The sequence below is a fragment of the Sebastes umbrosus genome, chromosome 12 (genome assembly GCF_015220745.1).
Source record: "Sebastes umbrosus isolate fSebUmb1 chromosome 12, fSebUmb1.pri, whole genome shotgun sequence".
NCBI lineage: Eukaryota > Metazoa > Chordata > Actinopteri > Perciformes > Sebastidae > Sebastes > Sebastes umbrosus.
The window spans coordinates 9,511,362-9,527,473 of NC_051280.1; the positions used below are offsets into that span (position 1 = coordinate 9,511,362).

General features: G+C 40.7%; 1 protein-coding gene across 12 annotated transcripts in view; it reads right to left on the reverse strand.

Annotated features, from left to right (window-relative positions):
* LOC119498360 (receptor-type tyrosine-protein phosphatase mu-like) overlaps positions 1-16,112 on the reverse strand; it is a 191,742-nt gene that overhangs the window by 12,252 nt on the left and 163,378 nt on the right. For 11 of the 12 annotated variants that reach the window (XM_037787190.1, XM_037787186.1, XM_037787187.1 and 8 more), the window contains 6 exons: positions 9,811-9,908; positions 7,368-7,484; positions 4,633-4,787; positions 3,003-3,138; positions 915-1,064; positions 353-526 (listed from right to left, as the gene is read on the reverse strand). In XM_037787190.1, coding sequence (XP_037643118.1) covers positions 353-526; positions 915-1,064; positions 3,003-3,138; positions 4,633-4,787; positions 7,368-7,484; positions 9,811-9,908 — 830 coding nt within the window. The remainder of the gene's footprint in view (positions 1-352; positions 527-914; positions 1,065-3,002; positions 3,139-4,632; positions 4,788-7,367; positions 7,485-9,810; positions 9,909-16,112) is intronic. The other variant, XM_037787181.1, reaches the window with a different exon arrangement.

The window sequence follows — 16,112 nt, forward strand, 5'->3', positions numbered from 1 at the left end:
TTACTGTTTATTTCAATAGAATCTGGTAGCTTTGGCGAGAGCATAGATAACGATAAACTGATATTTAATTTTTAGGTGGGCCTTTCTTTTAGGTGACTAAATATGTTTTGCTGCTGCCCTTGTTCATAGCAGTCCATTACTTTGCTCCCGTGTTGGTACTCCTGTCTGTTTCTCCAAACTGGGGGCATGCCAACTGTCATCTACTGTAGGTAATACACTGACAATGGATAAGTACCTCATACAACCTCACTTCAAAACACCCAAACTATCCCTTTAAGTGACTCTGTAAAGTCAATATCCCTAAAATAGGAAATGTTCTCGTGAAATGATCTTGTCTGCATTTGACTCTTACATCCATGAGCGCAGCGTTGATGTAATTGGAGCTCTCCCCGTCGATGGTGATCAGGAAGGGGAGGCAGCGGTCCGGAGGGAGGACGTCCATGCAGCGGTTCTTCTCGTGGTTCCTGGGCAGCAGGGCGATGCTGCAGTCCTCCACCCGCAACGTGGGAGTCACCATATTCAGAGTCTGTCAGGGTGGAAGCAGAATTACGCGCTGTCATACCGACGCTCGAAGGTAGGCACTTGGCTCCTGAGTGTGCTAATTATCTCCCAATATGGTAATTAACAATGCAATTCTTTAATCAGGTACATTAGCGATAGCTCTTACTCCCCTGATGCGACCGTGATGAAACTTAGGGGGGCGATGCATCTCATATAACACTGATTGGTCCAAGGAGGGGTGCTGCTATTACAGATTAACGCAAGGTGATATATTTGCCACTGATTGGCCCAGAGGGGGACTGCGCCATTCATCAAGAGACAACATGTTTACTGTTGTTTTGAACTTATCCTGCACTTGAGGTAATGCTTTATTAGGGATTTGCAAACAGAGCCTTATTGTGTTTAAATCTCACCCTGAACTCCTCTTTGATGGGGCTGGAGTTGGTCTGCGGGTCCAGGCGGTTCATGTCGTAGTACACGGAGCGGAGCTGACTGGCGGGAATGGTGGTGTCGCCACAGAGACATGCCTCCAAGATGGCATCATGGATGAAGACATACTGCTCCTGCAAAAAACAGCATCCTCATTGCGGATCTATCAGACTCGTAAGACTCACGATGACGAACAAAATGTGATTTTATTTTCACCAGCAGCAGAAATTCATGAGCCAGTGTTCCTCTGCGTTTTTGCTAGAAGAATTCATCGACCTTTCCACGACCTTCCCATGATTATTCTTTACCCCTAAGGCGGTTTCTGTGACTAATATTTGTCATTGTCTGTGTTCAAAGGTTACATTACATATTTTTGCATATTTTAGGTGCGCAGCTGATTTAACTCTGTTATAAAACTCATGACATTTTAAAAACCTTAAAATATTTAGAGGCTTGGAAGAGAGTATTTTCTTAAATTCAATGACTTTTCAGGTTTTTCCATGACCCCTGTCAAACCCAGGTGACGTTAGCCAGGTTGTAACATCATCGACATTATTGTCAAATCAAGGCTGACGTCTTAACAACAAAAACAACCCCTGCTGTCCTCAACTTCATGCAGAGCAAAACTGGAAATCGCGACACATTTCCTCCTCCTCACATCAGTCAGTCAAGCAGTCGACATGGTGACACAGCTTGAGGCTTGATGCAAATCTATTCTGAAGTGACATTTTCAGCTGACACTCCCTTGTCACTTCGGACCAAAATCCGCGCACATGCACAGGGGTCACTGATTTACAGATTTACAGGGAAACGTGTGTTGCCATTTGTTAAGTCTAGCGCAGAAGGTGAACTGCTGACCTGAGAGTTTGACTAGCTCGGGCTGGGTCGGCGGGTCGGCGGCTACGTGGCGCTCAAACCAGCATCCACAGATAGATAGATCTTATCCGAGCTCATAAACTATAAACAACAACAAGGCTTTTCATTTCCGCCGACAGATTAAACCACGTTGGAGAGTTAGTGTCTGGCCGCGGGCTGAGGAGCCGTGCCAACGAGCCTGAACACCTGCGAGGGAAAACACACACATACACACACTTTGAAGGTCACTGAATTTGAGGCGAGTGACTCAGGGTGAACAACATTGGGTCTCCAGTTACTCAAATCCCAATTCGGACGTCAACGATGAAACATTTGCCCATTAAGTCCAATGACGCCTGTGATTTAAAGGGAATTACGGGGAAATGATGCATCCAACGAGACTATGGACACCTCCAGATGGCCGGTGTTCAGGAAAGCGCAAAGTCCTTCGGTAGCCCATACTGGCATAGAGACGGAGGATGAGCCAGGGATGTTTTCAGCCATCAATATGAGCTAAATGCTCTCAGTTACAAGCCTCTAAACCCTTTTATTATAGCATGTATTGCCAGGCACTTGTGCTCAGCATCCTGGGAAATAGTCATGGTGTGCACTTCAATAAATGTCTTTTGTGAGAAATGATCATAAAAATGTAAAAGTTGTAGCCATAAGTACATCTGCTGTAAATATAAACACTTTGATATTTCAAGCAGGTCAAAACAAGCACTGAAGAGCACTACAGTCGTCACATAGAGGTCAATTATAATTTGGATAGCTTAGTTACAGAATGAAATATATGCCTACTGTTTGAAAAATGTGACACTTGAATTGGCACTTGAAAAATTAAAACTAATTATGCTGCATTTTAAAAGATAATGGGCATCATTAGTCACTGGCAAAATGCCTCAAAATCTTTACAGCCTGGATCACTTATCCTGCAGAAATATTGACTAATAAATGTCAGGTAATGATTAATTTTTCCTGAAAATAATAGATGTTTTTTCATAGAAGAGCTCCTTTCTTTGCCATTAATTCTGAGCATTTGTTCTGGAGCACCAGAGAAGTGGGGCTTATGCTAAGAATTACACGCAGATACTAGTTAATCCACATTAGATGGCAACAGCCTGTCGATCTGCATCCTCACTCTTCCTTTTTATTCATGAGTCTCTGTGGGCAGGCCCGGTTCTGCTGAGGCCACTGTGGGACCAGATTTACCGTACCTCAGTCTGGACCATGTTGACCCGCCGCGAGCGCAGCTCCCTCACGCAGTTGTAAATGTCCACCACACCCTCTCTCTCCGCCATGTCCAGCATGATGTCGATGACGATGAAGCAGCCTGTCCGTCCCGCCCCGGCACTGATGGGAAACACACAGATTGGAAACCTCAGGGATGCAATAGAAACACTGATTTTATCCAGAGGAGTAGGACACCTAGAGTTTGACATTGGAAGTACCTATACCATAATTAAAATATATGATATATGAGTTGTTTTTTTTTGCTTTTAATTGCCATATATTAAAGGGTTGGTTCACAAAAATCTATTTATAACTTATCTCTAGTGGTATCTGACTGCGAAGATAGTTAAAGTGAAAGTTTGTAACATTTTGAAGAGGAAATCTATTCGATTTTTTCTCTAACAAATGAAAAGTTGAACTCATGAGCAATTCAATACACTCAGGGTTTTATAGCTACAGCCTGGCTTGGTCTGGCATGACCACTGGCGTATAGTGGCTAATGTTAGCTTATGTGAAAAATTTTAGCTCAAAATTGCGATATAACGAACATCACTAAGTCAGTTCACAATTCTTGTGCTACTCTTACATTATGTTTTTATCATGTTTTAGCATCTATCATTACCCTTTAATTTTCACTTGTGGATGCTATTCAGCAAATGTCACATAGTCTCGCTTTAAAGGTGCAGTCAGTGTGTAGGATTTGGCGGCATCTAGCGGTGAGGTTGCGGATTGCAACCAACTGAAATTTCTCCCGTGTGCCAAGCGTGTAGGTAAACTACGGTAGCCGACGCAAAAATGTGAAAACGCTAATGGCCCTATGTAGAGCCAGTGTTTTGTTTGTCCATTCTGGGCTTCTGTAAAAACATGGTGGTCGACTCTGTGAAGAGGACCCGCTCTGTATGTAGATATAAATGGCTCATTCTAAGTTAACGAAAACACAACAATTCTTATATTGCTTGATTATACACTAAAGAAAATATAAGTATTAATTTCTATATTCCATTTCTGGAAATAGATCCCCCTAAATGTTACACTCCGTTCCTTTAACATATTTGTCTATTGAATTTCTGCCTCTGCTTAAATTCAATGAAGGTGAATGTGTAAACAGCATTGACAAATTATATTAAAAAAATTAAAGAATCATGTCTTTCCAAAAACATTGTCCCTGTAGTTAGGATAAACCACAGATTTTGAACTATTTATTTCGATACCACTAGCAGTAATTGAGTAAATATGTTTGTTTTGTAATTTTGTTTGTAATTTAGGTGAACTGACCCTTTAAGAGCAAAGGGACTTTGGAAGACAAAGTTATTTTACTTACTAACAATAAGACTGACAAAAATGTCCCTCATGTCAGAGGAAATAGTGTTGTTCTTTATATTCTTTAGGTTGATCTTTTTACAGTCTGGTTTGTGTCCACAATATTGGCTATGATCTACAGTTGTGCACAGGTCTACTCTGCACAACTCTACAATCTACAGACCGAATAAAACCAGGGAGAATACTATCAACTACCTGGTAGGACAGATAAGAGGTCTAGTGTACAATGACTGGTTAGGCAGAGTAGGAACAAAAGTATGAAAAACAGAGTAGTCAGTTCCAGTGCACACCAACCTGCAGTGAATCACCATGGGCCCAGCATTGGTCAGAGTCTTGGACTTGACTCTCCTAATAAAGCCCAGCAAGCCTGTTGCGTGATAGGGCACCCCGTGGTCCGGCCACCCCGTGAAGTGAAACTGTCGGATCTCCCGGATCTCATGGGCCCCTCTCTGAGGAACAGAGTCATCATGTTAAACACACAGCAGAAGACGTCGGGGATGTGGTGAGAAGACAGTGAGGACACAGTGTGCAGACGATGTGAGAGGTCTTCTAAAGCAAACAACGAGTTGGATTGAATACAAACACACACTTCATGGGCAGAGTCAAGGAGGGGGTTGAGCAAAGTTTCCATTATCTCCCAGCAAACAGGATGTTCAAGGCTGCTGTAGCCTTATTTCTTTATCTACTTTAGTACTTCTCAGGCATGCCTTCCCTCCAGGGACACAGTATTATATGTCACATCTACAGTGTAGACCACTTCACAGTTCTACTGTAAAGGGAAACATTCCACGTGTTCCAGTTTATTTACTGTCAGTGCAAAGAACCTATAAAAAAAGGAAGGGTAATTACGTGACTGAACTCACAGAGCAGTTTTGTTTTCAATGACTAATAACTGTTAATGATACTATAATATTCAAGAGAACTAACGCTCTCTCGATAATGTTTCCTATTATTGTCAGGAGGTTTGAAATGCCTAATAAATCTGGATGTTTATATTGGTACTTGCGAAATTAGAATGGCGTCACGATGACTTAATGAATCATCCTCCTTTTATAAATTCCTTGGTTGCAGCGGTTGCATCAGAAATTCCATACTAACATGCTATTTAGTACACTTAAACAGTATGTGAGATTTTTTAGTATGTTTGAAACCTTAGTATGAAAAAAATAGTAAGCAAATTGCATACTATTTCTGATGAAATATTACAGTATCCAAACGCTGGACACTACGGTAGCATAAATATCCAACAATGCGGTAGTGACGACAACGTTCATAACAGGCGTTGACGGACAGCTCTGTAACGTTAGTAACGCTTCAATTTAAGTGTAAGTCTAAGATTCCACTTTGTTAGGCGTAATATATTCTCTAAATTTGTTTAGATTTTATGATTCTCACACATCATTTGGTCACATGAGGTTGTCACGGGTTACCATGACGACACGTCTCCAACCGGCAAGGAGGCTCTAAGGAAGTGACAATGTAAATTACCGCTCAGTGCGTCCGAAAAGATACATACTGCTGTTTATTTACATAAATGAATGTTGAACAATAGTACACTTAGGCTTCGTCTGAAATCGCATACTTTATCTACATACTCAATAGTTGTATAATTTGTTATCGTTCAACATGCTTTTGTGTGAATAAACAGTATTATGTGTCTTTTCGGACGAACTGAGCAGTAATTTATGTTGTCACCTCCTGAGAGCCTCCTTGACGATTTGGAGACGTGTAACCATGGTAACTCGTGCCAACCTCATGTGACCAAAACAACGATTTGTAAGAATCAAAGTCTGAATTAATTCAAAATATATGTTACACCTAGAAAAGTGAAATCTTATACTTAAAGTAAAATTAAAGCGTTATTGATGTTACAGAGCGGTCCGTCAACGTCTGCTATGAACGTTGTCATCACTACCACATTGCATTGTGGGATATTTATGCTGCCGCAGTGTCCAGCGTTGCATACTGTAATATTTCACCAGAAATAGTATGCAATTCGCGTACTATTGGTTTCATACCGATGTTTCAGACATACTAAAATACCTCACATACTGTTTTAGCGTACTAAATAGCATGTTAGTATCGAATTTCGGACGCAATCTTATTGTAGTGCATTGTATGTGATTTCGGATCACATCAGCTGACAGGAAGTAAACATGGATCCAAGCTGTTGCCTAACCATGCAATAATCTGGACACTGCGAGTGTAACATTTTTAATAAGTTTTAGTAAGTTGTGATTGTAACTTAAATTACTAACTGTTTGTTCTTCAACATGAATTAATCAACATTTAAAGTTAAACAGCGGGAACCTAATGGTTAGAGAGTGTCTCAATGGGTCCCACTGGGGAAAACTGATTTAAATAAAGTGAACAGAACATGCTGTCCTTCCTTAGCAACAGTGTTGAGGGTAATGTGCTACTGTGAACTGCATTAGATTACTGTGTTTATGTGGTCTGTTTCTTTACTTTTTTAAAGTTACTATGTGTGGAATTGTAATTGATTATATCATCTTTCATATTATTCTGGGGGCATGCATCTTTGTTTGAATAATCCTTGTGAAAATTGGTACGATCCATGTGTTGCTTTCAGCCCATTCACCTCGGTGTGATCTGTGGCATGGAGGTTGGGAGCTGCATGCAATACTGCCTACCAAACAATCCAAATACCAATACTATTAAAAAAACTAAAAAAATTGTTAAAAAAAAGCAAAAATTCTGCAGGTTATTGTGCAGGATCATGTTGGCTGTTGCTAGTTGATAATAATTGGAATGAGAGGAATTTGAGTAATTTTAAAACAACATTTGACAACACGTTTAGCAGCACAAGTCATATTAAGTTGTTTTATAAAGGATGCATTTGAAACAGGACATCACGTTGCAGTTGTAAAGAAACTTTTAAAAGTTGATTGTGAATTAAGCACATAACCCTCAAGTCAGACTGCAATAGTCAAAGGTTGAGGTCTAGTACCGAGAACAAGTATGCATGTGTTTCAGACCTCTTAGTGCACAATGGAGGGTAAAAAGTGTACCTTCTCTACAGCAAAGGTCCTGATGACGTACTCTGACAGCAGCTCAGTCTCTATCAGCGTCACCTTGATGTCTCTGTAGATCTCAGTGTCGTCGGGCCAGTACTTACAGCACTTCACCTTAAGAGTGACAAAAGCAAGTGATTTATAACCACATGCACATAAAACTGCAATGCATTTCCATTTCCATTCACACAATGCTTAATTTCACCCACACACCGTCACAGCTTATTTGAATGTCTGCAAGTTTGCACGGCATCCCTTTTTTTCCCCCAGTAAAGATAATTGTCCCCTGGCATATGCCACCTGATATTTCAGTGAGGCATTTCTTTAAAGTCAAAATGAGATTTTCTTCACATTAGTTTCAAATGCTGGTCAAGGATCTGCTGCAAATGGGAATCTTATGTATCGATGGAGAGCTCATTCTCACATTATTGCTTTTTCATTCTCACATCGATAATGTGAAAATGAGTCTAAAGGTAGACCGTGCAGCATCTGGAACAGAGCAGAATGAGACACTGAGGGGTGTGTAAGATTTGTCCACCTTAAGTTTTTGACTACCGGTGCGGAGAAATAGCACAAAACATTAAGAAAATAGTGTACGACAATTGGATGAGGGAGATATAATGACAATCCAATAATGATATGAAATAATAAACCCTCAGCTGTTTAAAACAGATTTCCCAACAGAAACCTAAAACACCCCACTGGAAATATTACTTGTATTAGGTATCATAAGATACCCTCCTTCTCCCCCCGTTCAATTAAACTGAAGATACTGGGGGAGTGAGGCTGGTGATAGAGATTGAGATCATGGAGGTATATCAGAGAATGATAATTTTTGATGAGGGATAAATGCGACATCAGCCACAACCAGATTCAATTTTCATTTCTGGAGTCTACGCGCTGATTAGGAATGAAATGAGATTTTGGTTTGTGGAGTGACACAGACAGAGGGGGACTTTCAGGTCCCTCTCTCTGACACCCCTGATGACTAATCCCCGATGACAATCACAAATCCACCGTCCGCTTCCAGCCAGATTGAATTAGGCAAAAGCCATTACCTTATTAGATCACTCTGAATCAGGCGCCTGGTTTGGGGGGGGAATTAGCCTTTGGGCTAAATTATGCCAGCGTACACACAGATGTTCTTTTTTCGTGGGCACACTTATGAGCATGACTGTGTGTGTGTGTGTGTGCATGCCACTTGAACTCACTCGCTCTATATGGATAATGCGTATGGAAAAGAAGCACACGTAGCATCCCCTCATCACACACATCAGCACACCACCTTCCAAACCAAATCTCTCATACATCAAAGTACGCTGAGCGCCGCCCCTGTGTGCGAAACCAGCGGGACACAGAGGCTGTGTGTGTGCCAGGATTTCCCAGAGTTCATCAGCAACTGTGCCGAGCAGATGGCCCACTGTGATATGGCGGAGTGATTTTTATGGGGCCCTCTGAGGAGCCACCGTCACTGTGACCAACTGTGCCTGCCGCCCGCCATTGGACAAGGATCATATAACAGACGGTTTGGGGGCCGGGGCCCGCCGAGGACGGCACCGCAGCTAAGCAGGTGTGGAGAAGGTGTGGGGCGGGGCGGGCTGGGCTCAGCTACTGTAGAGGAACGGCCTAATGAGGTACCTAGAGATGGGCCCATGAATCATTATCAGCTCTGCTACATTTAAGCCCCACCAAAAATGCACATCAGCGAAATCAAGGTGTGCCTGTGTTTAAGGGGCTTTCGGTGTGAATGTGTTTAAAATTCTGGGAGAAAATCCCCTGGCAGTCAAAGAATTACACTGTACGTTAAGACCTTCATTTTCTCTTGATTATAACCTAACCGGGAGGAACTACAGTGCAAGTTAAGTGGAACAAATTAGGACTGAAGTAGAGTTTTTTTTTTTTTCGAGATAGACCACATGCTATAGTGAAAAAAAAAGAAAAGTCAAGGCTCTAGCATTAGTTTGAACATTATGAACCGTCCTCACCACTCAATAACAATCGCCTTTTGTCCAATGAGGACAACATTAAGAGATGTTTCTGGTAGGAGCTGGCGGCAACAGCGGAGTATAATCTCCTGTTATAGAGCCACTCAGATGAAACAGTACTCAGTTGCCTGGATGCCTCTGTGGTAATGAAGGCCATCAATCAGTTTCTTCTCACTTCTCACTGATCAGATAGATGGAAAAAGAGCTGGCGGCACGCGAGACCCATGCCTCACTAAGCCAGCATGTGCGCGCACACACACAGACACACACAGACACACACAGACACACACAGACACACACATAGAAACATCTGGGCACTGATGTCCGAACACACAAAGGCACTAAAAAAAGATAGCTCAGTTTGCCTTGAGATACAATCAGGCTGTCAGTCGACTGGGGGCAAGGTAATCTTATTTGAGATCTGCGGTTAGAGCGAACATCTAATTAATACCCACCCTGCCCACTTCCACCAGGTTTGTCACCATGACGATAGCTGCTGTATTCTCCTGCCAGACCATCCTCCAGAAGTCGAAGACCGTCTCCTGCATGGGGCCTTAGAGAGAGGGAGAGAGAGGGAATGAGTATTTTTTGAAGTCAGTAAATGACATGTACAGTCACTTTATTACATTCTCTATTGATCTCATTTTATAGTGTTTATTACAACAGAAGCTATTTCCCTTATTACAGACAAAATCCAGCTATTCTGTCCTCTTGACCTTCAAAGAATCTGTGTTTTTAGTTGTATACTCTGTCATGCATTGTACCTGGATTCTTTTTAACTGCAGGCTGTTTTTCTGATCTATCAATACATACAGACGTAGGCAAAGTTGTTGGTAACGTTCCGTTAAAGAGAGAAAAACCCACAATGGTCACTGAAATAACTTGAAACTGACAAAAGTAATAATAAATAAAAATTTACTGAAAATTAACTAATGAAAATCAGCTGTTGCTTTTGAATTGTGGTTCAACAGAATCATTTTAAAAAACAAACTGATGAAACTGGCCTAGACAAAAATGATGGTAGCCCTAGAAAAGATTGAAAATAATTTGACCATAGGGACATATTAAACTAAGGTGTGTCCTGTAATTAGCATCACAGGTGTCTTCAAACTTGTAATCAGTCAGTCTGCCTATTTAAAGGGTGAAAAGTAGTCACTGTGCTGTTTGGTGTCATGGTGTGTACCACACTGAACATGGACCACAGAAAGCTAAGGAGAGAGTTGTCTCAGGAGATCAGAAAGAACATTATAGACCTTCATGTTAAAGGTAAAGGCTATAAGACCATCTCCAAGCAGCTTGACGTTCCTGTGACTACAGCTGCACATATTATTCAGAAGTTTAAGGTCCATGGGACTGTAGCCAACCTCCCTGGACGTGGCCGCAAGAGGAAAATTGATGACATATTGAAGAGACGGATAATACGAATGGTAACCAAAGAGCCCAGAACAACTTCCAAAGAGATTAGAGGTGAACTCCAAGGTCAAGGTACATCAGTGTCAGATCGCACCATCCGTCACTGTTTGAGCCAAAGTGGACTTAATGGAAGACGACCGAGGAGGACACCAAATCATAAAAAAGTGAGACTGGAATTTTCCAAAATGCATATTGACAAGCCACAAAGCTTCTGGGAGAATGTCCTTTGGACAGATGAGACAAAACTGGAGCTTTTTGGCAAGTCACATCAGCTCTATGTTCACAGACGAAGAGATGAAGCATCCAAAGAAAAGAACACTGTACCTAATGTGAAACATGGAGGAGGCTCGGTTATGTTATGGGGCTGCTTTGTTGCATCTGGCACAGGGTGTCTTGAATCTGTGCAGGGTGCAATGAAATCTCAAGACTATCAAGGCATTCTGGAGCGAAATGTGCTGCCCAGTGTCAGAAAGCTTGGTCTCAGTTGCAGGTCATGGGTCCTCAAACAGGATAATGACCCAAAACACAGCTAAAAACACCCAAGAATGGCTAAGAACAAAACATTGGACTATTCTGAAGTGGCCTTCTATGAGCCCGGATCTAAATCCTATTGAACATCTGTGGAAGGAGCTGAAACATGCTGTCTGGAGAAGGCACCCTTCAAACCTGAGACAGCTGGAGCAGTTTGCTCACGAGGAGTGGGCCAACATACCTGTCGACAGGTGCAGAAGTCTCATTGAGAGTTACAGAAATCACTTGATTGCAGTGATTGCCTCAAAAGGTTGTGCAACAAAATATTAAGTTAATGTTACCATCATTTTTGTATAGGCCAGTTTCATTAGTTTGTTTTTTTAAATGATTCTGCTGAACCATAATTCAAAAACAATATCTGATTTTCATTAGTTAATTTTCAGTGAATTTTTATTTATTATTACTTTTGTCAGTTTCAAGTTATTTCAGTGACCATTGTGGGTTTTTCTCTCTTTAACAGAACATTACCAACAACTTTGCCTACGTCTGTACATTATATGGCCAAAAGTAACCCCAAGCTGTGTCTCAATCAGTGTACTTCTGTACTTACACTGCACTATGAGAACCCAGATGGTGTACACATAACGGTCAAAAAGTTGAGTGTGGAACGCTGGACACTTGTCACTCTTAACGGCCGTGTCTAGAAGGTAACACGCAAATTGCAAAATTCTCACGAGATTGTTAAGGTGAGGCATTGACCTCGAATAGTTAAGGTTAGGCATTGGCCACGAATGGTTAAGGTCAGGCATTGACATCAAATGGTTAAGGTTAGGCATTGGCCTTAAATAGTAGGATAAGGTTAGGGCAATAGTAATAAGTTTAGGATAGGGCGTCGGGCAGCGGTCACCATCTTGGCTTCTTAGCGGAAGGGGATGTTCCAGCAGCAGTTGCTTTGGTGAACAAACACCGCACCATACAAATGTAAGTTAAGTATAACTTAGGTATAATTTAACTAACTATAATGTTGTCAGATAGAAGCCATCAGTATTGTTTATCGGATCAATTTAGCAGTCTGTAATGATTTGGTACAGCAAACAATATCGTTTGCATAGATAGCTGGCTAACAATGGCGATCGTCATTTCTGGTGAGTGTACAATAGCCGTGTTTGATTTGAGACAACACTACCCTTTCAAAATTTGTGCACTACGCAAGTAAGTACATAGTGTACAAAACGTACTACATGGAAGTGTACTAACGGAAGTATCTGAATTGAGACACTGCAAAAGTATGCTGTCACCCGAACATTACAACCATATGTGATTGATGAACATCAAATTCCACTGAGAAGACTTTCTACAAGACTTCGAAACCTGGCTGCAGGGATTTGCTCCCATTCAGCCACAGAAGCATTAATGAGGTCGGCCACTGATGTTGGGTGATTAGGCCTTGCTCACAGTTGGTGTTCCAGTTCATCCCTACAGTGCTGTATGGCGTTGAGGGTAAGGGCTCTGTGCAGACCAGTCAGGTTTCTCCACACATATCTGATACCCATTTCCACCAAAATTAACATGTATATGCAAGTTTTGTAAACATGGGCAAACCTGCTAAAAATAGGCGATAGAGTCCTTTCCAATGGCCAATAGACAAGTGTGCCTTTCTGGGGTTTTTTTTCCTGGTGTGTCATGTTCGACGTCAAGAATGTGCCAGAAAACAGGGTTAGTAAACAGTGAAACTGTTGCGGTAGTTGCTTCTTTTTTTTTGTTACTTATTCAGTCTCTCTTTCAAACTCTCAAACCAGAGTTGGTGATTGTTGAAACAGTGGAATAAACGAACAAAGAAGGTTTTGATGAGTTTTATTTTGTTTCTGGCGAGTTTGAATGAAGTGTGTTTCACAATGACCAACAAGGTAAAATTATAGTTTCTGTCAATAGAGTCTGGTAGCTTTGAGGAACGCATTTAACTGCTGTTTCTTTTCAACATCTAACTCAGTGAATTAAATGATTATTTCAACCAAATCAGAGTTGGTGGTTGTTGAAACGGTGGAAAGCCTAACAAAGACGTTTTTGATGAGTTTTATTTTGTTTGTGTTGAGCCTGAATGAAGTGTGTTCCGATGATCAACGAGATAAAACGACTGTTGTCTGACTGGGGTCTGGTGGTTTTGAGGAGAACATACATGTGACTACTGCAGAGTCATCTGGTCCCTGGAATGAATGCAGATTGTAACCTTTCCCACTAAAGATAAAAGCCAGGTGTTAGTATGTGTTAGTGGGTTTTTTGTCCAATGGGAAAGGGGCTTAAGAAAACCATTTCTTTATGGACCCAGTTTTGTGTATGGGCCTTCCATAAAGTGTTGTCACATAGTTGGAAGCAAACTATTGTTTAAAATATCACTGTATGCTGGAGTATTAAGATCTTAATAAATTGGAACTAAAGGTTGTTGCCCAAATCATGAAAAACAGCCCCAGACCAGATCTTCTTCATAGTACTAGCAGTCTGTGAAAGTTCTACAGAGTGCCAGACAGAACAGTGAGTGGTAAAATGTAAACTTTATAAACAGAATTTTCCATCATTATTCTTCTTAATCTACATTCATCACTACTTTTTAAACATATTAAGTGTATGCATTATTTACTTCACTCTGTTTATGTATACGCTGCGGCGCCATGTTTTTTGATCATACCCTGCCAAGAACGCTTCCGTCTCTGTCTTCAGAGGCAGACAGAGAAGCAGATCAACTTCCACACAATATACACACAGGGGATTTGGAGGTATTACAGTGCTACAACAACAATGCAGTTTATAGAGCATTTTCCCTCCATTTTCACTCCTCGGATAGAGCATTGAAAAACATGTCAAACCAGATTTATTTATAGTGCTTCCAACAACAGATTCATAGCAAAGTGCTTACTCTACAGCAGATGGCTTAAATACAGATGAAAACAAGAGTGTACAAATACATCACACATTTAAAGATGAGGCTAAAGTGTGTGTGTGTGCATGTGTGTGTGTGTGTGGCAAAGCTCAAAGTAATTACCACTACACCTCATCTGTTCAACACCAACCTTTCCACTGAACCAGACCCTAACGTGTCTGGTGAACATCAAAATAAATGAGCAGCGAACCATTGAATGCTTCCAATATTTAAAACTTCACTGAGCAATAATTGTGGATTGATAGGATTTTAATTATTATTCTGGTTAATTAAAATTATTAATATTAGTTTTAATCAAGCACCAAGTGGAAAAAAAATTACTTCTGACAAATTAATTAGTGAATGCAAATCTCTGCAGTTGTGCATTCTCCTGCGTTGGCCCAAATTACCTGGAGACATGGCAAATTATGCAGACACACACAGAGACACGGGCTAAGACATGGCACAGACACAAACTAGTACAGATTTTCTTCCTTGTCATTTATGTGGTAGGTAAATTAAATTATCTTTAGGCCCTTGAAAACCTGTTAAAAAACAGGTCACGTAAAACAATTGGGTTACTTTTATTGGTTTTTGGCTGACAACATTTGGCCAGTCTCCAAGTTTTAATGTGAAATTCAACACTGACATTATAATTTAAAAGATTTTGTCAGTGACATTCACAAAAGATTTATATTACGGTACATTTGTAGTACATTTTCTTCAAGTATTTCTTGGGGCATTTCAGCTACGATAGTGGACAAAATCGTGCCTGGATTGTCGCAATTACAGCATTCGGTACGCATCTTAAGTAAGTAAGCCACAAGGACGCCCTCATGGTAAATAAAACTTAAAGAAATACTTCATCCACAAAATGATCATTTGTATATCAATTACTCACCACGTGTTACCTTGAATTCTTGAAGAAAACTTTTGTTTTTCTAAAACCTGACTTTTTAAAACACTTCCGCAAACAGTCTCACGCTTGTGCAGGCGCGCTACTCGTCTATAGTAAAGGTTTAGCAAAGATGCATGTGTTTGGGAAGTAGTGAGCATACGACTGGATAAATGAGACTTGGATTATACTGCACGAGTTGGGTGACAGTTTGCAAACAGATGTTTTGATATAGTTTTGCTGTTGTTAAATGTGTTTACTTCAATTCATCAAGACTTTTCTCCGTTTTTTACTTTCCGTTCACCGTGGAGGCATGCGGAAAAAAACAATGTTTTCTTCAAGAATTCAAGGTAATACATGGTGAGTAATTGATATACAAATGGTAATTCTGTGAGTGAAGTATTCCTTAATGTAGAATTTTACTGAATTGTAAATGGGCCGCTTTACTACTTGAGCAGGACAAAGCCCGTCACAATGTAATATAACTGCAACATCCCCAGCTGGAGACCTATGTTGCTTGTCATCCCCACCCCCCCCCTCTCTCTCTCTCCTTTTATTTCCTGTCTGCATCTCTATCAAATCAAACTATCAAATAAAAAAATTAAAAAATGACCCTATAAATAAATAAATAAATTAAATGAAGTATTGTATTGCATATAAACTGCATGTAATTGTTTGATAACTTATAGGAGAAGATATTAGATACCAGTTGCAGCAGCTCGAGCATCCTTTTCTATTATTGTAGTGTTTGTGTTCCTTATTGGCTCACGTCTTCTGCAACAGCCTAATTTCCCTCAGGGCATCAACAAAGAGCCATCACCATTTTAATGACTTGATTGATCAAGCCATGTTTGATTTGCTTTCTGTGGCGCCTAAACGGTTCTTGACTGTCTATCAACCAACTGTAGTCAAGCACAGCCTTCAGTGACATATAGTTTAAATCACTTTGATTTTTCACAAACGGTGCAATGAAATTCAGGAGACTTTTTGCTGGAAAAAAGATAAATTATTCAAAATTAAACAGCATTGTCACAATCATGTCTCTGCTGCCAGGCTGTTCGCGT